The sequence below is a fragment of the Sminthopsis crassicaudata genome, chromosome 4, assembly GCF_048593235.1.
Source record: "Sminthopsis crassicaudata isolate SCR6 chromosome 4, ASM4859323v1, whole genome shotgun sequence".
Taxonomy (NCBI): domain Eukaryota; kingdom Metazoa; phylum Chordata; class Mammalia; order Dasyuromorphia; family Dasyuridae; genus Sminthopsis; species Sminthopsis crassicaudata.
The window spans coordinates 290,844,096-290,871,519 of NC_133620.1; the positions used below are offsets into that span (position 1 = coordinate 290,844,096).

Below are 27,424 nucleotides of genomic sequence, written 5' to 3' on the forward strand. Positions count from 1 at the left end.
TTTCATTTTCAGTCCCTTGCACTTGGTATAGTTCATTTCTGAACTGATATTTAGTATACGGTTACATATTAGTTGTTTTACCTATCCACCTTTTTCTTAAGCCAAGAGATAAAGGTATATATTACATGTTTGTGTATGGTAAGGAATAAAAATCTTCCAAAATCTTCTCATTATTTGTTTCTTAAACCTGAAGCTCTCCTAAACCTTGCCTATAGTACTAATGACACTAAGCGAGTAGTGTTATCAGCAATGGATATAATCAAAGGGGAACAAAAAAAAAAGCCCAGCCTGACAATTTTTTCAACTTGAATAATATTTTCTTTATTTACAAGTTAGAATCAACAGACACATGGAAAAGGTAGAGGACTTAGCTCAAAAAGACTCTTGGAGAGAGAAGGTATGACCCCAAGGGCCCTAACAAAATAGGATGTAGGGATAGGTAGAAAAAAAAAGTAAAAAACAAAACAAAACCAAAAAAAAAAAAAAAAAACAAAACCAAAAAACAAAACAAAACAAACCAAAAAAACAAAACCAAAAAAAAAAAAAAAAAAACAAAAAACAAAACAAAACACAACCAAACACAACAAAAAAAAAAAAACCAAACAAACAAACAAAAAAAAGCTCCCCTCTTTACCTCCCCCAATTCTAGGGGAACCCCCCAGCCCCACCTCCCCCAACCCTGCACCATTTAAAATAAATTAAAACAAATAACTTCAAGAACAGGGCCCTTGGAGGGGAGTAGGCAGCTGGTAGTTGTGGCCTCAGGCTTTTAGCCCAACCTTAATACCTACCCAAGACCCCTCCCCACAAGTCAGTCTATTTTAAATGGGGAGCTTCAAGCCCAAGGGGAATCCCCTCTTCCTGTCCCTTGAAGCCCCTCAGGGGGAACTGTCCATGTATCCCTCCCCCCTTGCAGAGCCAGCTCTCCCACACAGAGGGAATGGGATGAGGAGGGAATCCAATTAGAAGGAACCTCTGGAGAGGGCTAGGGGAATCCGGTCCTGCAGAGCCTCCTGCCCCATTGCTGCCTGGTCCCTTAGCCTGAGTCAGAGTCACTGGTATCAGAAGAAGAAGATGATGAAGATGATGAGCTGGAGTCTGAGCTGGAACTTGAGGCACTGAGGCGTGATACTGCCACCTGCTGCGCTGACTCCACTTTCTCGCTTGCTATAATATGAAAGGTAACATGGGAGTGAAGGTGACCCCAGTAGTGATGTTAATAAAAACTCATGTAAGGGAAAGTTACCCCATACAATTCATCTCCCTCTGCTTGTGCTCCTTACTCACCCTTCTTTGGGGGCTTCTTGGTAGAATTAAGCTGACCACTCACATCCTGTAGCCGCTTCTCAAGTTCTCTTTTCTTCTCCAGAGTTAATTCCTCCTTCGTCTTACCCACAGGTTTTTTGATAGCTAGAAACAGAACGAGAAGTTTATCTCAGGCCCCTGGCCCCTCCAAACTTCCCCTCCTATGACCCTTGACTCATTTTCTAGCAGACTAGAACTGCCTTCACCAGCAGCCCACAGTTCTCAGGTATATAGTATCTCTCCTACACACTCACTATAAGGTTTCCTTGGCTTCTTCCGCAAACAGGAAAGAACATAGCGCTCAAGTTCTCGAAGTGTGGATGGTTTGAGAGTCTCAAAATCAATTTCAATCTCTTCAGGGTTTGAGTCACGGAGTGAGGGTTCTCGGGCCTGGATGATGTGTACTACACGACCTAGCTTCTCTCCAGGTAACTTATTGATATCCAGGCTCAGCTGTCGTTTTTCATCATAACTCATGGGTCGGCTCTCTTCCTCTTCCTCTGAATCATAAGCAGCAGTTGTTGGTGGTGGAGCTGTCTTCATCGCCTTCTTTGGAGGCCTAAAGAGAGGGAACAAAGTACACTAATACCCAGCAAAAAAATCAAAGTTCATCATTCACCCTTCCTTGTCCTAAGTACTTCTCTCACCTTCAAAACAAAAGCTGATGGTGGAATAGTATATGTAGATGGGAAACAGATGAAATCTAAGCATCTAAACATGCAAGTCCAACTAGAGACAGCACACTTCACTCTAAATCCTAATTGGCCACTAATTTTCTATCTGGGACCCTCACCTGGTGGTACCACTTCCAGGAAGACCAAAGCTGGGAGGCCCTGCTGCCCCAGGACCACTGCTGCCACCACCACCTGCCTTCTTTGAGGATTTCTTGGGTGGTGGTGGGCGAGGCAGCCTGGGACTCTTATCACCTTCATCCAATCGCCCCCGATGCTTTTCTGCCTTCCGCTTCTTCTTCTTTTCCTTCTTTTCTCGTTTCCGTTTAGGCTTGGAAATTGGCCCCTGGGATAAGGCAGCCAATTGTTCATGCACTGCCCGAAGCTTGTGGTAGGGAAAAAAAAAATGCAAGGGAGAAAAACCATTACTCAACTGATTAATATTAGTGTGGAATCAAGGCAAGGAAACATCCCTCCACCTTAATAACAATGTAAATTCTATTTTTATAAAAACCGTCAGAAATGCACAATACCTGTTCCTGTAACTCAGCCAATCTGTTGGCCCTCTCTTCTTCTGAGTCTGAGCTTTCAGTTTCTTCTTCTTCCTCTTCCTCCTCTTCTTCCTCCTCTTCTGAAGAACTTTCACTACTACTCTCCTCACTAGAGGACTCAGAAGATGATTTAGCCAAGCCAGGGGGAAGAACAGTTGAGGCAGGTAAGGGTCCTGGCTCCAATGGTTCATCAGGCATCTTGGCATATCGAAATTCAAACACATCCTGAAGACAAAGATAAACATATCCTAGTGGGGGGACTGGAGATAGCACCTTCAACTGTTCACACCCAGGCACCGACCATTATCACACACATATTCTGCTATTAAAAGCTTCTGTGAAACGGAAAAAGTCATCAAGGGAATGCTGCCCACATTCATCCTCAATTGACTCCCAACTCTAAACTTTACCTGTAGCTTTCGTGCCATGGCAACAACATCATGATCAGGAGGGTTATATTTGTAACAGTTGGAAAACATAAGCCGCACATCAGCTGCAAACTCTTGTGCATCCCTGTAATCTCTGTTCTCCATCTTTCGCTATGGGAAGGAAGATTATGTTAAAGGATACCTAAAACTTCAACCTAGGAAAGATAACACACTTTTTTCCTCTTCCTTAAAATGACAGTCCCATATCAGATACAACACAGTAGGGATAGCCTCACCCTTAAGAGAGATTTTCTCCAAGATCTCTAGGTCCACAGTCAAATCTAAATTTGAAGCCAAAGGACTTGGCTGGCTGAGGGCTATCATGTCTGCAAGTTATCTTTCTAGATAACTTTAACAAAAGGTCTGAGACTAAGACATCTAATTATCCCTCTTATTATATATTCCTTTCTACTTTTTTTTTTCAACCAATGCATACATTGCACTGTTAGCAAAGAAGATAGTTTTCTCTTAAAACCAAACTATTAAACTGAGCTGCTTCAGATAATAGGATATTTGCCTCACACAAAAACCAATTCCTAACTTTTCTGTGCTTTTTAAAAGTCTGGGCAGGCATAGATATATAAACATCTAATTGTTGAGACTGAGTATTCCAAACTATCCCCTAAAGTAGGTACCTTAACAGTGCTGAGGTCCATGGGATGCTTAATTATATCATGGTAGTCATGTAGGCCAAGAGCTGAAGCATCCACAGGCTTATAGAAAGGCCAGGCATAAGCAGCATGTTTTTTGGAAAGAAGCTCTTTTAAAATGCCATTGCAATGTTTCAGTTGCTCTGACAGCTTTCCTTTTTTAGAGCTCTGGTGCTGTTGCTGGGAGTCTGGCAAGTCTTTTCGTGGAGGTTTGATGGGACGGCCACTTTCCCGACGTGTAGGGGGCAGCCTGGCTGCTTTGGGCTCTGGGCCACCCCCAGGGGGGCTGGCTGGGGAACCAGGAGCCAGGATAGCTGTTGGTGTTGGCGTGGTGGTGTCTGCTTTCCGCTTCACCCCCTTTTTCTAAAAGAAAAAAAAGGAAGGAAATCAGAAGGAGGGTGGGTATTTTTTTAATAGTGCACTATTCTACTCCCAACAAGAAATTTGTAGGATCTCACCTTGGTGAGTGGCTGGGCAGTAGGTGCTGCAGAAACTGCTAATAAAGGGGTGCCAGCAGAGTGCAGAGACTTGAGAAGGGGAGAAGAGATGACTGAGCCATGGGGAATGTTCAGGACAGTGGTGGGAATTTCAGGTGATGGGGCATACAAAGGTGTGTGAGACAAAGAAGAGACAGCAGGCACCTGGTGGGCATTGGTGAGGCTGCTCTGAAGTGCTGGTGAATAAAATAAATATATTTTAAAAAATAGGTAATAGATGAGCTATTATAAAATTTGTTTCTTGGACTGTGTCCAAGCCATCAGTGAAGTTGGAGTTCATTCTGTTCTACCAGCCCAAATGTCTTTCCACCCCAAACTACCAATCCATGTTACCTGCTAGCTTTGCCCCCTTCTTGTGGCTATTCTTGGGAATGGTCACCACCAGTTCTTGTTCTTCAGATGGCATCAGTGCCACCTTCTGCAAAAAGATCTTTTCTAGTGTCTGTGCCATCAATACAATGTCATCTGTGGGCTATTGGGGAAAAACCAACAATTGTTAGGGGGAATAAAAATTTCCCTCCTTACAAAGCTCCCAGGCCTAGGGAATTATTTAAGAGCCTTGGATGCTTACCTTGATACCTAACTAAGGCAATTCCATGGAGATAAAACAAGTGATAAATTATGGAGAAAATTCAAGGAAAAAATTTCCTTTATTGTAAAGATTCCCTAGGATTATAATAATCCCCATTAAGTGTTAACTACTACCTCTGAAAAGTGATTAGCGTTCACTTTTTAGCGCTTAAAACTTTTTAATGAAAGTTTAACAAAAAAGGGGGGAAAAAAAGCATTTTGCAGTTTAGACTTGCATCCTAATGACTGAGATCCTAGGCAAAATACTTAATTTCTCTATATTTATGTAAGAAATGGCTAGAATTCAATCATTTTTTTCTTTTATTGCTATGGTGTCCATAGTCCAGGTCCTTTACTTTAGAAGTGAAAGTTAACCCAGATGGCAAAGCAGAATTTTGGTGAACTAAGGAAAAATGAGAACATGAGGGACATCTTAAAGGGGGCAGGAAAAGAAGAGAACCCCCTGCTCACAAAGGGAGCGCTCATCTACATACTCCAACCTTCCTGTTAAAGGCCCAACTGGTGGCAATAGAACTTCCCAAATCAGCCTGGAGGAAAGCTGATAGTACCTGGAGCTATTAAATGGCATACATATCAATGGAGGTGGACTCACCTTGTTGTAGATGTAGCAATTGGTGAACATGGTATTGAAATCCTGCATACACTCAGAGGCCAACCAGTAATAGTTGTTTTCCAAGCGTCGTTTGATGGTTCCCATGTCCATGGGTTGCTTGATGATTTTGTGGTAGTCCTAGGGAAAGAAATTGCACATCTCAGAATTAAATGGATCCTCACTTTTCTCTATTCACACTCACACCCTAGGCTTTTAAAGGGCTTACAGCCCTATCCCTAAACTGCGGCCCCCACCCCCAACTATAAGGAGAAAGGTTGGGACTTGATTTCTACCTCCATTAAGTTTCCTATCATTCCCCTAACCACCCTCTTATTCCCATCCCTTTCTGGGAGGTCTGTGACATTACCTCTGGGGCTGGCTATTCCGTGGGCAGCATGAGGGGTAGGAAGAAGCTAAGGATATTAGCCACCGTGGTCCTCTCCCAACCCCAGGCGGGAATCTGCAAAAGGGAGCCAGGTCATAAGTTAGGGAGGGACATATGCTAGGGATGATCAAAGGAGAAAGAGAGGTATTCTAAGGCAAAAAAGGATCTAAACTGATCCTACAATATTTTATTTTAAAGTAGAGTACTTGGGAGAAATCCCATCTTCTAATCATGGGGGATTGATAATACCCTTGGGGGCCGCAGCACCTGTTCTAATATTCCCCCCCCATTCATACAGAATAAGCCCCACCTTATTCCACTTTCTTCTCATCCCAGGCACTCTACTCACCGGCAGGCCCAGTTTGACGGCATCTACTGGCTGCCTAAATGGCCAGGCAAACTGATGCTTCCACAGGGCTTTCATCACCACCTTGTGTAAGTACTGCAACTGATTAGTGACACGACCAGGCTTCTTGGGATTAGATACTTCAGGGGGTGGTGGATTGGCAGGGGGAAGATGCAGAGCAGGCACTGAGGCCATGGTTGGGCTCTCAAATCCTTCATACAACAGAGAAGGTTTCCGGATCCGCTTCCCTGGGGCTGCTGCCTCAGGGCCCAGGCCCAATAGGCCCGCATTCCCCTCCCCAGGGAGCCTGAGGGAGAAAAGATTGAGTTGAGTGAAGGGAATAGTTTAAGCATTCCAATTGAGTCTGAAAAAAAAAAACAAACAATGGATTATTCCCATTTGGGAATAAAACTACCACAGGTCCAGGGAAATGGGAAATTAACATTTACAAAGTGCCTAGGAAGAGCCAGACACTGCACTAAGAGTTTTACAAATATTTTCACTTGATTTCATTGAATGGTGTATGATCACTTGGATTCAGGCCCAGAGCCCTAGAGAACAAAGCCCATGATATCAAAAAAGGCAGGGTACTAAAAACAAAAATACTCTTGTACCCTCTTTGCAGAGGAAAGAAACTCTGGTCAGTTCTGGAAGTGTAAAGTTCACCTTATCACAGATGGTGATAAATAAGGAAAAGACCAAATTAATTTAGAAACATGATTTCATTGTTACTTTAAGAGTCTAGCTGTTACAAGTCAAGCAGCATAAACTTTAATACCACCAACAAAAAGGTTCATGAAGTAAGATCAAAGTCAGAGGCAGCAAAAGCAATTCTTATAACTAATTCCAAAATATATTAACCAAAAAGGCATGACATAGATGTCTCTTTTGGAAAAAAAAAAAAAAAAAAAAAAGTTGGTTTCGTTAAGCTAATACTGGTAGGCCCTAATTTAGTCCAGGGCTGGAGAATGGGTGAAAATGGCTCCCTTACTACTATCTTTTAAAAATTGTTTAGTTGAAAAGTGCCTTGTTTGTGCACAATTGTTTCATGTCATGTCCCCTATCAGACTGTGAACTCATTGAGACTATATATGCAGAACTTAGCACAGTGCCTGGGACATAGGATCTATAATGCTGATTAACTAGCCTTTTAATTGTTTACAAAACACAACTAGGGCACTGAGGTACACAGCTCCTGGAATAAAATCTTCCTCCAGAGGAATATCTTAAACCAATTACATTTCAGACCCATCAAATTAAATCAAGAACACTATGATTTTGAAGCTTTATTGGAAAGGAAAGGACGTGTACAAGAAAATCACCACAATGAACTATTTAACTTTATATATAAAATATATAGTATGCTTCCCCACCAAAACACCAAACAAGTCCACTGTCTGCTCCCACAGCACCATCGCCATGGCAACCCAACACAACCCAAGAGCTAAAGCCTTACACTGAACCAGTTAGGATCTCAGCCAATACACAGGAACCACTAAGAACCAGCTGACTCTCAACTCCCACCTGTCAATGTGCCACAGAAGCAACTCATCCCCACCACACCCCCACAACCGGCATTTAAGACAGCATGCACCCCCGGGAAAAAAAATCCAAAAGCTTAAATCCGCCCATCCCAAGCTTCTAAAAACCCATAAATTGGGTCAGCTCTGCTGACAAAAAAACAGGGCAGCTCATCTCTCCACAAAAGAGCCCATTCCTACCCTTCACCCCAGCCAAAACCTAGCTGCGCGGCTCCAGATACAACAGTTCAACACCCGCGTTTAAGACGTACTTGCTGTGGGGGGTCACGTTCTGCAGCATCCTAGCAGTCCGGGATTCTGCACCGTCCTTAGCCGCAGCAAGTCCAGATGGCCTCGGGTCCCCTCTGCCCCAGTCCGACCGTGTCCTGCATAACCCAGGAGGGGGGGCCGGCTGTTCTCGGCCCCCCCGGGGAGCTCCTCCCGACCCCGGACGGCCTGGCACCAATGCACTGCCCTCTCTGCAGCACCTGGAGGAGGCCTTAGCGCCACGGCGCGCAGCTCAGGCGGCGGCCGGTTGGAAAATGGCGGCGGCCCAAAGTCGAGGCGAACGAGTTAGGGATCTGAGAGGGAGGTTCTTCGGGCCCAGCAACAGAGCCCAGATTTCTAACACTGCCAATTAAATACGACCTGATGCTGCGTGTCCCGGTTTCTAACTTTCTGCTACGGATGGCTGAAGTGTCTAGAAGCCGATTCTGGAATCGGATGGCAGCGGATGGGCACGGAATTAGAGCGCCGACGCCTCCATCTTTGATCTCTTAAGGGAAGAGGAGGGGGCGGGAAGGCGCCGCAGAAAGGCTCGGCGTATTGGGCGGGGCCCAAGAGAGGGTAGCTCGAAAGGTTTCTATGGGGTCTGCAGTACTCGCCAAAGTTGGTCCCAGGCCAAGCCAAGGGACATCTCCGAGCGGATGGATGTGGATTGTAATGGCGAACTCCAGAGTTGTGCCACCCCAGTAGCTGTGGGACCGATACTCCTCCCCCAGACTACAGGCCGCTCAGCTCCAGCGCGAAATGGCGCCGCTGAGCTCCGCTCTGCCCCTTTATATATAGTCGGGGGTGGGGGGCGGGGAAGAAGGCGGAGCTCCGTAGCTCCCGCTCACCACCGTGCTCGCGACTTCCCCTCCGGCAAGCGCGCACAAGCACGGGGGTAGGAGAGGCCTAGAAGCCCGCCCCTCCGCGGGCGACTTCCCCATTGGTGGGCTACAGTAATGACATCACTGGCCTGCCTCCTCTGTTTCAGTCACCAGGCAGAGCTTCGCTACATTGGCCCATAAGGAAGCCACAGCCCGCCCACCAAGGGCGCCAATAGGCTGTATGATGGTCCCGGGACCCAAGAGCGGGAGGAAGGTCGGGGGAAGGGAGGGCATTGAAGAGCAGTGGGGTCTCCCACACCCACAGCTCCTTCCCTTCCGGCCGTCGTCTTCCTCTCCTCCAAATCTGTCTGGCAAGCCAAGCGATTGGTGAAGGCGGGATGGGTAGTGCCATTCGTTGCTCTCTTATTGGCTGGCTAAACGGGCGATGGGCAAGGAAGGGGGGGGGAATAGGGATGGGGGCCACGTGGGCGTCGTTGGTCTTGCGCCCGGGCGGGGGCGTGGCAGTTGGATGCGACTGGTTGTTGTTCTCCAAGACGCTACAGCTACAGCAGTTGGATCCCTGCAAAAAGGGAGTAAGGAGACGCCATCTTAGGGAAGGATACCAGAGCACGGCCTGCTTTGTGTCCTAGGAACACGGCAGTGAAAGGGGCCCACGTCCTTCCCGTGGCTGTTAATTTCCAAAAACCAATTCCTTAAGACCCTAATTCTCTTTCTCTGTTATAACTTAAAAACAATCCGCTAAGGGCACAAAATCTCCATTATAAATGAAAACCTTGCTTCATGGACACCTTCCCGCTTCCCCCTTCCTGCCCTTCACTCTCTTCACAGACCTCCCTGCGATCCTCGGTGCGGTAAAACGAGCTTGGAACAAAAAGTTCACTATAGAATTCAACAAAACTCCACACTCCACTGGCCCCCACATAGAGGACTTAAAAGTGTGCGGCTCTAAAGCCCGGCCACCGATCCAGGTTGCATGGCCAGGGAGTCAAGCTATAAAACCTAGCCAAAAGAAAACCACACACTGCCCATGGCTAACATCGTCGGCCATTGTTGAGCTCCTTCTCTCCCAACCTTTCCATAGTTCTAGCGGGGTTTAACTTGCCATTTTCAAGCTTTTCTCCACGAAAAAAAAAAGGAGCATCTCCCACTAGTCCTGCAGCTCCTTAAGGGGGCTCCTCTCAATGGACTCCATTGGGGGTATAAGGCTTTGATATCTCAAATCCTTGTCGCCTCTGGCCTCCCAGAAATTGATGTTTAGGGAAATTAAAGAGGTGACACTAGAGGAGGGCCTGGGAATCCTGGTTGCGTTCAGAGCCAGGATCTGGCTGGGCCTTCTAGATGCTAAGATGGCCGCCAGTGGGTGGCCTCTTTTACTTCTCTCCTCATCGACCACAAACAGGGACAATCCTGGGCTGATGTCGTGGGTGGGGAAGGGAAGCTGGCAGGGGTGCCCCTCATTCCCTGAACTTGGGAAGGCCTAGGTGATCCCCTCGGAAGTGAGGCCACCCTGAGCCCCCACCTTGCTGCAGTCGTGACACAGCAACTTTGCCAAGCTTCCTCCCTTCCCCCCCCCCTCCTGCTGTGGTGCCTTCTTCTCTCAGGGCCAAGCAGTAAATGGCCTACGGAAGGGCCTACCCTGAAGGTCAGGGAAAGGCACAAGGCCCTACCAAGAAAGAAAGATAAAGAACAGCTTTCCCCCTTTGCGATTCCGGAAAAATTCACTCCCACCAGAAAGATCCCTCCCCTCTTCCCCAGCCCTTTCCGGGCTTCTGAGTCACAGGCCCTCGCTGAAGCAGCAAGAAAATATTTTTGGAAATGAAACAGCCAGCCCAGCGTTTTGGGAAAGGCCTGACAGTGGGATTGGAGGTACTCGGGGAGAGTGAAATGGGACAAAAGGGTAAAATGAAGACTCTGGCCTTGGCTCTGGTGCTGGGTCCCACCCCAGGCCCCAGCCTCCGTTCTTCCCCCTTTGCCCCAGCCTCGACCTTGAATCCTCTTGTTTGCCCTTTTTACATAACCCAAATTCCTGACTTATTTTCTCTCCCTCCCCACCAAAATGAAGCTAAGATACATAGCGTTTTGTGCCTTAAGAAGGGAGAAGGGGGGGATAGCGCTCACATACACGTGAATGCGAAGCTGAATTTTGCATAACCTGCAAGAACAGCCATGTGATAACTGCAAGCTTCCCAACATCAATGACACAAAAGGGAGTACTATAACCCTCCCCGCAAGGATCAGGAAAGAAAAGTGGGGGGGGAGGAGACCCTGAAGCTGAACACAACTGCATCTCGAAAACTGGTTCCCAGGGTTAATACCATGCCAAAGGTCATTTAAAAACCATCAGTTAGTAGGGATGGGCAGCAGGCACCATTCTCACTTCCCCAGCCCATTAAATCCCCCTCCTTAATCCCCTCCTCAAAATACTTCCGTTCTCACCTCACTCTGGATTCCTGCACCCCTAAGGGACGATGGGGAAGGAAGTTACATACCGGTAACCCAGTCCTCTCATTAATAGGAAAGTGGGTGATTGGACACTTCCCCTCCCCCACCATAGGTGCCCCCTTGCCCCGGTACTGACCCCAACTAATCCCACGCTATTAGGCGCAAAATATTTGACAATATTTCGCCCCCTCCCCCCCGCCGCAACCCTCACCAACCCCCAGGACCCCACTTCACCATCCTACCTATTGGCTGAAAACCTGAATGACTGACATTACCTCACAAGGAAGGCCTTTCTCACCTGGCTCCGGCAACCCTCCCGCGGGGGCTCTGGTGCTCCCCTCGCCTCGGAGTGGGGGGGAGGGTGTAATCCGGGGTGTCACCCCCCCGGAAACTGCAGCGGTGGGGGGGCGGCACCCCTGGCCCCTCCCTTCCTGGGGGGAAAGAGTATCGGGACCGCGAGGCCACGTCAGCAGTGCCGGGATTGGTTAAGGCAGGTCACGTGCTATTAGCCCCCTCCACTAGTCATCCGGGCAAGTTTTCCGTAGGTTTTTTTTTTAGGAGTGCTCGGGGAGGCCTGGGGCTCTCTGTACCCCAGACCTAAATCCACGTTTCCGCTACTGTCTCCTCTCTCAATCTGGGCTTCTTTCCAGCGACTGTCGCACTCCCCCCATCTCTCCTCCTAGTCCGGGTACAGCATGGCTACCGCAAACCCAGTGCGGATAGGGCGCAGGCGCGAGGGTGCGGTCCGAAGTGGTAAGGGAGGGGAGGGGAACCGACGAGGGGGTGGGGGTGGGGGTGGGGGTAAGGCCGTGGGGGCGGTGCGCAGACGCTAGAGAAGGGAGCGCGCCAGCCGAGCTGCTTGGCTCTGGTCTCCTTTAGGACGTCTCTCTCACCACCTTCTAGGGTTGTGGGTGCTAAGAGGCTGGCGGATTAATCAGTTTTCTCTCCTCACTTTACCCTGGAGTGACTTTGCCACCACCTGTATCCTTGGCCTAGTTTCCGCGGCCGCGTTGGCCTTTGGGGAGTGTGGGGGGGAGGGGCATTCCGGCCTGGACTTGGACGTTTCCGCCGCGCCTAGATTTGAGGGGTCGGAATGTGGATAACACCTGCTGTTTGGGAAACTTTTTAGGGTTGTGCATTTCTACTCTCTGGGTACCGTTTCAAGCCACAGACTCCATTATTGCCAGGGTCGCCTTAATTAGGCTTTCCTACCTCATAGCATATATATGCAGGTTTACTCCAGCTCTGATGTGTCCTTGGGATCGCAGCTGCCAAACTGATAACTCCCAAACTTGATCTGACCGCACACTTCCCATATTACCTCCGGGGTAAACTACAGACCGGCACGTGAGGCTCTTCTAGTCTAACTTCATCTAGTTGTCTAGATTGGTTTCACAAGACTCTGACAGTCCTCGGAGTCCCCGGCCCTTTCCTACCCCAAGCGTGGAATTGCCTTCCCTTCGCCTCTTTGAATTCCAGTCTCATTTTAAGGTCTGTCTTATTCCCTCCATGCCCCCCACTTTTCCTCGTACAAAAACTACTTATTTATGTGTTGTTTCTCCCTAGTGAATGTAAGTTCTGAGAAGGGCCGTTGTTTTTTCCTCTGCTTTCCCTTAAGTGCACCCCAAAGAGTAGTTACCTAGCAAGTCTTTGTGAGGATGGGACTAGACTAGAAATCAAATAAAGTGTGAACTTAATTGGAGAAAATTTAAAGATTTTCAGACCATAAGGTAGTAGTCTAAAATATGTCATGCAAGAAACACCTGAATTAGGATAGTTTTACCATAGAAAAATGTCAGGAAATTGACTAAATCTCAGTAAGTATTGTGACTGTACTATTACTTACTTTAAATTCCATAAAGCAGCAGAGGTAGAGACCACCAGTAATGAGATCTGGAGTAGCTGAAGATAAGCTCAACCTCTGTAGAGGTTTTTAGAGGCTCCACCTTATTGTATCCAATCAGAAAGCTGAATTGTGATGTCAAATCCATGAGGTTAAAATTCCTCTGTAAATCTGCCCATGACTGATGCCATCTTTGCTAGATCCCTTTTGGGTTTAGCCCACCAGGGCATTCTGCCTATGGTGTCTTTCCCCTTGTTAGAACTCTTTTTAAGGTGCTATGGGTTTAGCTTCTCAATGGCATGGTCCTACCTCATGGCACATTCCCTCTTTCCTGGTTAATTGTGCGTTCCACTAGGAAAATTGTCTCTACATGTGTCTTGTGAGAATGTGAACTGATTTCAGCTATAAGATATAGTTGATTAAATTCCTGTGACAAACACAAGGCCTATGAAGAGTAAGGGAAATAAAAGGATCCTCTACAAGGGAAACCCCTGACCACAGTTTTACAAGTGTAATTCAAAAATAGTATGCCGTGGTGACTCAGTTTGAAAATAAACTTCTAGGTGGGCAGAAAGAATAAAGCACAGTGAATAGAGTGCTAGGTCTGAAGTCAGTAAAACTTCCTCAGTTCTAATCTAGCCAAAGACATTTACTAACTGGGCAAATCTCTTAACACCACTTGCCTTAGTTACTCCTCTGTACTGGAAAAGGAAATGGTAAACTTGGATAGTATCATGGTCAAGAAAATCCCAAATGGAGTCATGAAAGAGTCACACATGACTGAATAACAAAAGAAATAATAAAGATATTACTTACTTGAGAGGGGATGACTTTATGGAAGATAGGGTTTTTGTGTCAGGAGACAGAAAAATAAATGTGGAGAGAAGAATAAAGAACAAATGTTTATTTCCAAATTTATTTAAAGAAACAAGAAAAACAGAAAATCAATGCAAAACAAAAGAGCGTTGGCATTCTGCCCAGCAGAACATCAGGGAGGATTCATAATATAACAAATACTATTATGGGCCAGAACTCTGAACTTGAAACAAAGGATGCTTACAAGGTACTAAGTGGAATTGAGGAGACAATGGTTAAATCTAGTTTAGCATTGATTTAATCCTTCAACAAATAATGGTTTCCTAGTGATATAATGATTGGTTTATATTCTGTGTAAATGATATAAGCTAGGAGCCTTAGCCAGGATTTATTTGGGGAGATTCAGAAGCCAGAAAAGGCAGGCAGGAGCTCAAGCTCTTAGAACCAAGGAAAGAGGTAGGCCTCTAAGAAAACTAGGCGATCCCCAAGTGAAGGAGATAGGACTTTGAAGGAGGCAGTAAAGGATTTGGACTTTCACACCTGGCTGTACTTGTGGTGATTACACTGAACTGAAACGAAGGCTGCTCCCAGAGACCCCAAGGAAATTGAACCAAAGAGAACATTACATTTTGGTGCCCAACATGGGGCCAAGAACCTTCATCTGTGACCCAGAAATTAGGGTGAGTATAAAAATAGACAAGGAAACTTTAAGAGTTAAAGTAGTATTGCAGCTAAAATGGGACAGATGTTTAGAAAGGAGATTTCTCCACCGAAAGGAAAACGTGTCGAAACCTTGGTCAGACTGATAAAAAATCAAGGTTTAATTGCAACTTTTTATAGTGGCTAGAAACTGGAAACTGAGTGGATGCCCATCAATTGGAGAATGGATGAATGAATTAAGGTATATGAATGTTACGGAATATTATTGTTCTCTAAGAAATGATTAGGATGGTTTTAGAAAGGCCTGGAGAGATTTACATGAACTGACACTGAGTGAAATGAGCAGGACCCAGGAGATCATTATACAAGACTACAAGGAGACTATACGATCAATTCTTGTTGGACATGGCCCTCTTCAACAATGAGATGATTCAAACCAGTTCGTTGTTCAGTGATGAAGAGACATCTACACCCAGAGAGAGGACTGTGGGAACTGAGTGTGGACCACGCCATAGCATTTTCATGCTTTCTGTTGATGTTTGCTTCCATTTTGTTTTCCTTCTTGGATTTTTTTTCTTTCTAGATCTGATTTTTCTTATGCAGCAAGATAACTGTATAAATGTGTATACATATATTGGGTTTAACATATAATTTAACATATTTAACATGTATTGGACTACCTGCCATCTAGGGGAGGGGATGGGGGGAAGGAGGAAAAAAAGTTTTGCAAGAGTCAGTGTTGGAAAAATTACCCATGCATGTTTTGTAAATTAAAAAGCTATAATAAAAAAAGAAAGATATATGCATTTATATACATATACACACATACACCCAAACATAGACACATATATCTTTCTTTTCCCTGCTCACCTTTTGCTTTAATTCTGCTCCTAACTTGGCTGGCTATTGCTTAATCTCCCCCATCCATGGATCTATTGTCTTCTGTCACACTTTGCTTTCCTGTCGGACCATCCCTCCCCCCCCCCCCCTTATTTATAGATTTTGGAGAGTTCTATACCCTTCATAGTATGTATGTAATTTTGCCTATTTAACCCATTCTCAATGTGAGTAGGTTTTTCAAAACTATAAGCCTTTTCTTCCCGCTAATGTCTGTGTCTATTCTTCCTTTGCACCTCATTTGTATGACATAATATTTTTACCTTAACTTTGCTTTAATCTTTCAAGTTGTCGTACTGTTGATATTGATTTTAAACATAAGCTATAAATTTCCCTTAAAAAACAAACAACAGTTTATCCATATTGCGTTCCTTGAAATTGATTCTTGGCTCTTAAATGTTACATTTTCTATTAAGTTTGGATTTGATTGATAAAAAGTACTGAAAACCTGCAAGTTCATTGAATGTCCATTTTTTTTCTCATTCCATATTATAGATAATTTTGCTGGATATATTTTTTGATTGTCAGTAGATATGATTCCAGGACCTGTGGTCTTTTTCAAACATTAAGCATTTACTATTTTGTAGATAGTGTATTAAGAACTAGTGATACAAGGAAAAGTCCCTGCCCTTAAGAAACTTATATTCTAATATAAGATAATAAAAATAAATAAAACATACTAGGTAAAGAGCATATCCTTAAAATGGTAGACTGTAATCCTTGGGGGCTTGAGGGGGGGGGGGTGGGGGGAGGTGGGGGGGGGAGAATCAGAAAAGGCCTTTTGAAGGTGACTTTGAACTTCCTTAAAGAAGGTGGGTAATTCTAAGAGATCTCAAGTAATGAGAGCTTTTCAGGTCAGAGAAAAACAGCTTGATGCACATCCTTAAAACTTTCTCCAAATTTAAGACGTACTCAACTGCCTTCAGCCTGCTCCTTCAGGCTCCTTTTTTCATTGATGAATTCTTCACAGGATATTGATTTTGGGGAAGGACCTCTAACTAGCCATCCTGATTTCCTTGGACATAGGTAACATCCTTTTGTCCTTCCTTTTTAAGGCTTTCCATTTATGTTTTATTTCCCATTAACATATAAGCTTGAGGTCAGGCTTCCTCCCTTTTTTATATTTATATCCTCACTGCTTAGCACAGTGTCTGGTACATATTAAATGCTTAATAAATACGTCTTAACTTACTGAATAGTGGAGATTGGACCATAGACTACAGGGAAGAGTAATTCAGAGGAGGAATACAGAAGACAACTGGAAATAATAAACAGTGAAAAAATTTAAATGCCAAACCATTACTGAATGTTAAAAACTGGGTACTTACCATGTTTTGAAGCACTATGCTAAGCACCTGAGATTCGAATAGAAAATCAAAACTACTCCTGTTCTCAAGGAGCCCACATTCTAATAGAAGGATCACATATATAGAGGGTTATAGCTGATCCCCTTGTTGATGACTGAGGTGGTAGTGGCATTGAAGGAGTGCAGGCTGGGCAAGATAGAGATAATAGGCAAGAATGACTCCACAGTACCAATCTTGGTGACTGGAAAGCTATCAGTTCAGTTTTTAACATGTGGAATAGTTGAATATGAAGAACAAAGACTCTGACAAGGAGTGAATGTGTCCCCAAAAGGGATTTTGTCTAACTAGGAACTAAAGCTGGATATATAGATTTGGGAATTTTTTATCTATGCCTTTGAAGGAAGCAAGATATCTTTGTAATTCTAGGAAAAATTGAGGATTTTTATTGTTGAGTAGTTTTGGTTTGCCATTTCCTTCTCCAGTTCATTTTATACATGAGGAACTGAAGCAAGAGGGGTAAGTGACTTGGCCAGAATCACACTGTAAGTGTCTGTAGCCACATTTGAACTCAGGATGATGAGGCTTTCTGGCTCCACGCCTAGAACTCAGTCCACTGAGCCCCCTAACAACTCCTAGGGAGGATTGCCCAAAATCAGATTTGGTTTCAAGGAGAAATGAGAGTGGGAATGGATATTAAATGACAATTTTTGAAAGAGCAGTTTCATTTAAAGGGGTGTGGTCAGAAGGCAGATTCTAAGAGGTGAAGCATTGAATGTAGATGCACCACACTTTTTTTTTTTTTTTTTTCCCTGAGGCTGGGATTAAGTGATTTGCCCAGGGTCACACAGTTAGGAAGTGTTAAGTGTCTGAGACCAGATTTGAACTCAGGTCCTCCTGAATTCAGGGCTGGTGCTCTATCCACTGCGCCACCTAGCTCCCCCAGATTCACCACTCTTAAAGTGAACAGAAAGAGATAATAGGCTGATAGTGTGGGGGAACATATAGTCAAATGAAAGTTCTTAAAGGATGGGGAGATATGAGCATATTTTTAGGCAGTGGAGAAAGAACCTTAGGCAGCTAGGTAGTGAAGATTTGGGTTCAAATCCCTAAATATCCAAGTCTCTGCACATAGGAGGTGTCTTAAAGATATCCTAATCTTTAAAATGAACTGGAAGAGTAAGTGGCAAACTGTTACATTATCTTTGCCAAGAAAATCCTAGATGGCATCACAAAGTCAGACACTGCTGAAATGAATAACTGATAAAAGGAGAAAGAACTTTGGACTATGTCAAAGCCTTCTGACTGGTCTCTCTTGAGATGGACTCATCTTTTATTCACCTGTCAATGTTATTCTCTTAAAGCACAAGTCTGACCATAGCACCCTTTGACTCAATAATTTACAATTAAAACATCTAGGATTCATTTCTCTCCATCCCACTCCATATTTTTGAAAGCCCTGCACAAGCTTTTTTCTAACCCAGCAAAACGGGTCTTCTTTCTCTTCCTTGAATATCACTCCATTCTTAGGATAGTCTCTTTCTGTCACCTCTGCCTTTAAATTACCTCAGCTCAAATTCTACCTTTAGCAAGAGACCATTCTCAATCTCTTCTCCTCAACCTTTTTAGTCCTTTCCTTCTGTGTTTATCTTACATTTATATTATACACATCTGATACATACATAGAGTTTTCATATAGTCTCACCCATTAAATTGTGAGGTTTTAAGGGCAGGGAACTATTGCCTTTCTTTTTAGTTCCAGCATTTAGTACATAGTGCCTGGCATATAGTAAGGTCTTAAAAGCTTTTGGTATAAGGTGATGAAGATGAATTACTATTACAGAAACCTAACAGTGAATCATACCTCACACTGTTAGAGAAGTGATGAACTAGAGGAGCAGAATGAGACATATACCTTTTCCACTAGGCTAATTAAAATGAGGATTTATTTTGTCTTTGTGTTTGTTACAAGGTACTTTTTTTTTTTTTTTTTTTTTTTTTAAGAAATGGGAATCAGAAAGGGATAAAGGAGGTGATTGCCATTAAAAATAAAAATTATCATTGAATCAATAAGAAAATACAAAGTGATGAAAATGTCTGTACCCTTTGAATTAGAGATTTCATTTCTTGTATACCCCATAGAGATAAGTTATCCTAAGCCCTAAAATAAAATAAAATAGAACAGTAACAACAAAACAATAGAAAAAGCTGTGAAAATTACAATGACCAACTGTAATCTTGAAAAAAATATGAGAAGATACTTTCTAATGAGAGTGGTAACTGAACCCCAAAAATCTATTGAGGTTTTGGGCCACTGTCTTGAATTTGTAGGGTTAGACCATCTTCAAGCAGCAAAGATCTTGTTACCCATAGACTAAGCAAAGACTAAATTCCAAAAAGGAGTTAGCCCTTAAGAAGGGGAAATATGTTGAAGAACTCACAATTAACTAGTGGGTATGATGTTGTTCTTGTGGTAGTGCAGAGAGTTGTGGGAATCCCTTCTTTGGTCGGAGACACAGGTCCAATGTGAAAAAAATTCACAAACCCAAAAACTTTGAGTGGCAAAAGCTAAGTTTATTGACACTGAGAAGTCAAATTTGCTAGGAAGAGTTCTGAGTGGCAAAATCCTGTTAGGGAAATGAAGGTTAGCATTGAGAAGAGAATGTCTTCACAACAGGCAGGAATTCTGCTAGGCAGCTATGCCAAAGGAAGAGGTCCCTTGGTAAAAGCATAATTCTACTTCAGACTTCTGCAAAGATACGGAGTTTAGAATTGTCCTTTATAGAAGTCTGAGGCTAAGCTCCTGTTGAAAAGAGAGCCAATGTCCTCAGGCCTAAATACTTATTTTGGAGTTTCAAGCCATTTAATATCAGACCAAGATCTCCCAAGTGAATGAAAATCACTTTGAAGGCTTTTTCCCAGAATTTGAAATTTCCTGCAATGGTGGGGTGATTTGCCTTAGAAAAGGCCCGTTCTGGAAAATATGCCTTCTCCTAGACTTTCTGGAGTCTGGGAGATCCCGAATCAAAGGGAACACAATTTCAGAGTGATTATTTTATAGATTAAAGTGGACACAGTTTCACCTCCATCAGGTAGACATAAGATGAGCTAAATTCCCAATGAACAAGTGGAAAAGAGAAGATCTTGAGAAATAACTTGAGGGTTTTAATGAGGCTTGACCTTCTTTCTGATTGTATCCAGTAACTGGGAGGGGGGGGGGGGGTCAAGATAATCCTGGCAATGCAAGGAAATCAACTGGGCCCACTGCAATAAAGATCCATTTAAGCCCACTTAAATTCTACTTAAATTCAACAAAAACTTATGGGCCAGAACTTGACACAAGGTGTTAATGTACTTAGTTCACACTTTTAAAGGAGTTGATACCTTTAGAGAGCATATATAAGGAGGAGATTCAAAAGTCAAGGAGATTTACAAGTTGGGCAGAACTATAAGAAAGAAGTCACAGAAACCCACAAGCCCACTCTCTGGGAGGAGGAGTCAAGATTCATTCCAACTTCACCTTTGTGCTGGATGGAGACATTTGGAGAGAGCTCTTGGAACCAAGGAGAAAATAGGCCTCTTAGAAAGCTAACTGGGCCCCAGGAAAAGATTCAAGACTTTGAAGGATATAATAAAGGAATTGGACTTTGACTCCTGGCTGCATTTGGGATTATTGAACTGAACTGAAACTAAGGTTGTCTCCAGAAGCTCCCCAAGAAACCTGCTCTCAGAGAACATATCTTTAGAGAAGAGAACATTACAAAAAAAAAACCACCTCTTGTCAATGACCTTCCTGTAATCCATTTTGCTATCAAGGACTTGGGTCTTTTGTTGGAGTCTTATTCACGCTATCATTTCTACTTATTCATTGTAGAGGTGGTAGATCATGGATGTGGAACACTGCATGTAATTTCAGACTTCAATATATTTATTTTTGCTGAATTTTTAAATTCCTAATTTTTCTTTATTAATGGTTCTCTGGGATTGGGATGGGAGGATAGGAGAAGGGATAGACTGACTAGATAAGATTATTGAGGGGTGAGGATACCCTAACAGTGGTTGGGGTCCCAAGGCTTCAAACTTGCAAACTTCAAGTGAAGTTTTTGGCAGAAATGGGTTTATTTTCACTGAGCAGCTCTCTCAGTGGGCTAGTTCCAGTTAGAAATTTAGCAAACGTTGGGATACAGTCTTGATTATATTTAGGTTTCTGTGTCCAAGGGCTGGGAAAGATCTCCAGATGAATTGAGGGATCTAATTTCCAGGTCAATAATGGGTGGTAATTATGCCCCAGGCCAAGATCTACAAATGAATTGTAGGTGAGAATTATTGTGGAAGTTTCCCCTGGGAATCCCCAAAGTCTAGGAGGGATTGAGGTCTACCCCTCCCCCCCAAAAAAAGATCAGGGGGACACAGTCCTATTACATCAAGAAGGTGCTAAGGACTAAAGGAAGAGAAGGCCTCATGATGAAGGTCCAAGTCTTGTCCCAGTCACACTCACACCATGAGGTTCAACACATCAGAATGTAAAATTCAAATTGGGGTATTAGGCATGTGGTTACCAGAGAAGGCTTTCTAAGGGCCACATTTCTTTCTAGGGTCTTACTACAACCAGTGACATCACTGATCTATCACTTGCAAGGGAAGTGAGAAAGGCTGGTGGCTTTGCATAGCTCACCCTCACTTAAATCCAACTCTTTTACAAGTCATGACATCACTTCTCTGATGGTCACCTTTGAGGATGAAGGACAAACAAAAATCTCTTGTGAGTTGAGCTACCTCACTGAGAAAGAATTGGTCAGTTAAGGAACACAGCTCCTTTCCCTTTTTCCTCCTTTCCCTCCCTCCCTCTCTTCCTCTGTCCTTCCCTTTCTTTTTTTCCTTGCCTCCCTCTTCCTTCCTCCTTTCATCTCTTTATCTTCCTCCCTCCCTTTCTCTCCCTCTCTCCCTTCCTTTCTCCATCCTCCCTCCTTTCCTCTCCCTTCTTTTCTCCTCTTTCTTCCCTGTCCCTCCCTTCTCCTTCTGTCCTCCCCCTTTCTTCCTCTTCCCTTCCTCTCCACTTCTTTCTCCTCCCCCACTTTCTTCCTTACTTTCTCCATTATTGAAATCTCGAACAATAACTTGGGGTTTACCAGCTAGATTACTTTCTTAAGGACCAAGCTTTAAACTCAAATCACTCTGGCTTTCGTTAATTGTCTAATATTAAGTTCCCAACATTGTTTGGGCTCTGATTGACTCAAGAGTAAATATAAATAGAAATTGTTTCTGTTTTGACCAAAAACCCTAAGAGTCTTCCCCTCCCAGATTTTATTTTATTTTTTTCCCCTTTTTTGTACTAGTATTAAAAGAGGCCATTCTTATGCTTCATTTCTAATCACCTAGAACAGGTGGTTGCCTCAGTCAAACAAATTTGTTAAAGACCTTAGCTTATCTCTCACTATATCCAGAGCCATCTTCAGTCATCCTAATCTATGATCTTGCCACTGGACCCCAGACAGTGTAGAAGGACAATCTGGTAACTTTGTACAGTTCTCCCTCACTTAAATCCAACTCACTTCCATGTCATGGCATTAGCTACATGATTTCATGATCCTCTTAGAAAATGAAGGACAAGTACCAGAGAAGGCAGTCCACTTGAAAAAAAAAAAAAAAAAAAAAAGCAATTTGTTGAATTTGAATAAGAAACTAAATCAAATTGACCTCAAAAGAGAAAGCTTTCAGAGCACAGAAATGTCAAAGTATTCAAGTCAGACATGTTGAAATGGATTATGTGTTGAAGTACATCAATGCAAGTACTTTGATGATGGCTTTGTGTACTTTTCTGTTACTCTTGTGGACAGCTGGATGGCATCAAGCATAGAATGCAGAGCTTGAAGTTAGAAAGACTTCAATTCAAATTTGGCCTAAAATTCTTAGTAGCTTCTTGACTCTGAGTAACACACTTAAATTAACCCTCTTTGCCTCAGTTTTCTCATCTATAAAAGGGAATTGGAGAAGGAAGATAAATCATTCCACTATCTTTGTCAAGAAAACCCCAAATGAGGTCAGGAAAAGTCTGAAATGACTGAACAATTGTCACTGTGATAAGGAAAAAATTGTCTTCTCTCCCTCCTCCCCAAGATTTGAAATATGCCAGATAGGATAACATTACTTGTGGACTTCTGAGGAGCAATTACAGGGGAGCATGATGTTCTCTCACTCACTCTCTCCCTCTTTCTCTCTCTCTCTCTCTCTCTCTCTCTCTCTCTCTCTCTCTCTCTCTCTCTCTCTCTCTCTCTCTCTCTCTCATATACACACACACACACACTCTTATCCTGAAAAGACTCCAAAGAAACAAAAAGAAGGAATAAAGCCCAAGGACATTAAAAATCACAAGAGAACAACTAGGTAAAAGTTAGTACTCCTATTATTATGCTTCTCCTCTCCCATCTCATATTATCCACTATTTCTGTGCAGCAGTCAGATCCTTATCTGTTGTTTATGCTGTAAGTAATTTTAAAAATTCAAGTTCAGTATTTTTGAGAACAGAAAAAACATTTACATAGGATGTAATAATTGAATACTTTAACTGTTAAATAATTATACCTTTTATCAAGGTAGCTATGTTATAAGAATATACATGAGTATTAAGCATATTTACATTAAAGTAGTTTAAAATTATGCCAAATGTTGCTTTTTTACCTCATTACACTGAGATGTATCTTTGAGATACATTGTAAAACAAATGTAAGAGCTATCTTCAAAACAAAACAAAACAAAACAAAAACAAGCTGCACATTGGGTAGAAGCATATTTTTAAAAAAAACAAAAAAAAAAAACCCATCCTTTTGAATTCAGTGAAAATATTAGAAAATAGGATTTTCTTCAAATCAAAATGATCAAGTGAGAGATTTTTAAAAAAAGCTTAGTTCTTAACTCTTCCCTATATAAGTTTGTTTGTTTCTCCTTTATGTGAATGAAAAGCTTCTTCAGTTATTCAGAATAGATGGATTTAAGTTTTGATTGTGTTGGTGTTTATCCTACCTGAAGATGACCAAGACTATAAGGAGGTGATGCCATGACAAGCAAATGAAGAACTTTGCTAAGTCATCAGCCTCACTTTTCTCATGGAGACATTTAGTTCCAGTGACAAGATAACAGATAAGGATGAAGAGATGGCTCTGTATTCAGGCCTTTTTAAGCGCGAACAGAATGGATAGGAGAAAGGAAGGAAGGAAAGAGGGAGAAAGGAAAAAAAAAGAAAAGAAAAGATGCAGTTGTGTTGCCAAACTGGTCAGTTCCAGTTAAGTCCCCAATGAGGCAGCTCTTAACTACTGCTATTTCAGAGTTGAACCTATAAATTCTATAAGGACAAATGTGCTAAATCATTCCTAGTTAGAGAAATGCCTATTTAAATAACTCTGAGGTACTATCTCACACCAATCAAACAGGATAGAAAAGGAAAATGACAAATGCTTGAGGGGATGTAGAAAAAACAAGGATATAAATGCAATCAATGTTGGAGTTGTGAACTACTTATATCCCCTTTGACGCTGCAATACTACTACTAGGACTAAATCCTAAATCAAAGAAAAGAGAAAAGAACCTAATCATACAAAAATATTTATAGCAACTATTTGTAGCGGTAAAGAATTGGAATGCTCATCAATTGAGCAAGTTGAAGTATATGGTTGTAATGGAATACTGTTGTTTTATAAGAAATGATGAGTAAAATGGTTTCAGAAAAACCTAGGAAGACTTACATGAACATCAGTTCAAAAAAAGTGAAGTGAGTACAACTAGGAGAGCACTGTACAGAGTAACAATATTGTAAAGATGTTCAACCGTGAAAGGTATTCTGATCAAACCAATGATCCAAGACAATTCTAAAGGATCCATGATGAAAAAAAAAATGCTGTTCACCTCCAGAGAGAGAACTGATGAACTATAAATGCAGATTGAAACATTTTATTTTATTTGTGTTATTTTTTGCAATAAGGCTAATATGGAAATATATTTTGCATGATCTCACATGTAGTAATCAAAATCAAATTGCTTGTCTTTTCAAGGAATGATGAGAGATAGGAAAAGGGAGAGAATTTGGAATTCAGTATTTTTTAAAAATTATTATTAAAATTTTTAAATATGTAATTCAAAATATTTAATGAAATAAAATCATTAAAATTTTTTTTTATAAATAGTTAAATTTTCTTAGAGTAGTAAGATATGTTGGAACATGGAAGAATTATGTCAGTTTGGTCATCTTTTAGGACATGAGATTAATATTAAATAAAACTGTCTCTGGTAAATTTATGCCTAAAAGAGAGTATTAACATTTTAAATTAATTTAAAAGTATCAATATTTTTTGTTTTGGCAAAAATTAAAAAAAAAACCCAAACTATGTAACAAAATTTTACAGTTGCAAACACAATTTTCTTTCTTTCTTTGCTATTCTTTGCATATTGAAGTGTTCACATGTGTTAATGTTTTGTTTTCATTTATAATTTAATTTTTTTAAAAGAAGTCATGATACTTTTTAAAAAAGAAGTTTCTTAGAAAGATCTTAATTCTGAGGTACTTCCAGATTGGCTAAGATGACAGAGAAAGAGAATGATAAATGTTGGAGAAGATGTGGGAAAACTGGAATACTAATACATTGTTAATACAGTTGTGAAATCATCCAGTCATTCTGGAGAGAAATTTGGAATTACTCCCTAAGGAGCTATAAAACTTTGTATACCCTTTGATCAAGCTTTTCACTACTGGGTCTATATCCCAAAGAGATAATAAAAAAGGGAAAAGGACCCACATGTGCAAAAATGTTTGTAACAGTTCTTTTTTGTAGTGGTAAGGAACTGGAAGTTGAATGGATACAGATGCCCATCAATTGGGAAATGGCTGTATTAGCTTTGGTATGTGAAAGTAATGTAATATTATTGTTCCATAAAAAATGATGGACAGGCTGATTTCAGAAAAACCCAGAAAATATGAACTGATGGGAAGTAAAGTGAGCAGAATCAAGAGAATATTTGCACACATTAACAACATTATGTGATGATCAATTGTGATGGACTTTTCAATAATGAGGCGATTCCAATAAACTAGTGATAGAAAGTGCCATCTAGAGAGAGAAACTATGGAGACTGAATGTGGATCCAAGCATATTATTTTCACTTTGTTCTTTGGTTGGTTATTTGTTTTTCTTTCTTATGGTTTTCCCCCTCTTTTGATCACATTTTTCTTGTGCAGCCTGCTGAATATGGAAATATATTTAGAAGAATTGCCCATTTAACCTATATTGGATTGCTTGCTGTAGAGCTAGAGGTAGAAGAGGGCAGAGAAAGGGAGAAAAATTTGGAACAAAGTTTTGCAAAGGTGAATGTTGCATGTACTTGGAAAAATAAAATACTATTAAAAACATATATTTGGAGGAAAAATATAAAAAAATTAAAGAATTAAAAATTAACAAAAAAAGGGATATCTTGTAGACCATGTCTGATCCATGATGGGGGTTTGGGTGTAGGGATGAAACAAATTGAGACACTGGAGACCATCCCAAAGCATGAGTTTTTAACCTTTTTTTCTGTATATTATGAACCTTGGGATAGTCTGGTGAAGCCTAAGGACACCTTCTCAGATTAGTATCTTTAAATGCATAAAATAAAATACAATTACAAAGAATATTATAGTGAAATCACTATAAACATAATTTTTAAAAGTCCAAATTCTTAGATTCCAGATTAAGAACTTCCGATCTAACAATTAAGAAAAGGAAGTTTACTAAGATACAACATAGTGGAAATGCAAACAGCTATAACATTCAGTAAGGATAAAACATAAGATTAGGTAAATTTTTCCTCTCCTTTTTTCCACATATGCTTAGGAGGATGTGTTGGGTTAGATCTATGTGGTAACTTCCATGGCAGTTGTTTGTCCTTCATTTTCAAAGAGAATCAATGGCATTATTGGGTGATAGTCTTGACTTCAACATCAACAACCATGCCATGATAGTGGAATATCTATCAAGTCTAGAAGGCAAAAAAAAATCTTTGTAGGATGACTTAATTCCTTTTAAAATCAATTTACTGGCTTATATCTTAGCCGCCTGGATAAATCAAGTCCAAGGGACTATTTCTTTAAGTTAGAAACTAGCTTAGCTACATTTTGAAAACTAGTAGATATTGCTCCCATCACCACACTTGGTGACAAGATCCTAAAGACTTCCTATAGCAATGGTTCTCAAACTCTTCTCAAATATAAAGATATTTTCTATGCTATTAAAATTGTTGAGCATCTGTGCAAAGAATTTTTGTTTTTGTTTTTAGTTTTGTTTATGTGGGTTATATTTATAGATATATACCATATTAAAAATAAAAATTAATTTTGAATTTGTAGACTTTCTGAAAGGGTTTTAGAAACCCCCAGTATTCTCTAGACAACACTTTGAGAACCACTACTACTTAAAATGGTCTTAACACTGCTGGGTAACCTCTGACTCTAGGGAGATATAAAAATTGCTCTCCTGGAGTAAACAAGCACTAGAGGAAGAGATTAGTACAGATAGAAAAAAAAGCAAAACCAGAAACAAACAAACAAAAAAAGAAATACGATAGTCCACTGAAGGAATATAGGATCACAATATGGACAAGAAATCCCAACCTTCCCCACCTTGAAAAAACTTGAGTCCTGAATCAGTCATGAAATAGGTGATTTTTGGGACCATTTCACAATTCCAATGAACTGTTATTCACATATAAAGTGATGACAGGGACTAGTCTGTTTGGTCTTATCAAATGCTTCATTCAGTAACATTTATGGATGGTGACTTCCAAAAATA

The 27,424-nt window shown here is 41.7% G+C and overlaps 1 protein-coding gene and 1 long non-coding RNA gene across 7 annotated transcripts; one reads left to right on the forward strand and one right to left on the reverse strand.

The window, feature by feature from the left end:
- Nucleotides 1-295: 295 nt before the first annotated feature.
- Nucleotides 296-11,806, reverse strand: BRD2 (bromodomain containing 2). Of its 6 annotated transcripts, XM_074311326.1 has the most exons (14): nt 11,389-11,802; nt 7,809-9,207; nt 6,020-6,323; nt 5,653-5,745; nt 5,286-5,423; nt 4,436-4,574; nt 4,064-4,278; nt 3,591-3,968; nt 2,938-3,066; nt 2,510-2,752; nt 2,099-2,361; nt 1,560-1,864; nt 1,288-1,410; nt 296-1,167 (listed from the first exon to the last, which is right to left on the reverse strand). In XM_074311326.1, exons 5-14 carry the CDS (start codon nt 5,394-5,396, stop codon nt 1,037-1,039), a joined length of 2,037 nt encoding a protein of 678 aa, XP_074167427.1. In that variant the 5' UTR covers nt 5,397-5,423; nt 5,653-5,745; nt 6,020-6,323; nt 7,809-9,207; nt 11,389-11,802; the 3' UTR covers nt 296-1,036. The 6 variants fall into 6 exon arrangements, with proteins under 6 accessions (XP_074167427.1, XP_074167423.1, XP_074167425.1 ...); XM_074311322.1 differs by lacking the exon at nt 5,653-5,745 and having other exon boundaries at nt 11,389-11,806; XM_074311324.1 differs by lacking the exon at nt 5,653-5,745 and having other exon boundaries at nt 6,020-6,380.
- Nucleotides 11,807-11,897: 91 nt separating this feature from the next.
- On the forward strand, nt 11,898-13,877 carry LOC141566584 (uncharacterized). Its single transcript, XR_012489359.1, has 2 exons — nt 11,898-12,071; nt 12,323-13,877. It is a non-coding gene; the product is annotated as an uncharacterized LOC141566584 (long non-coding RNA).
- Nucleotides 13,878-27,424: the final 13,547 nt, after the last annotated feature.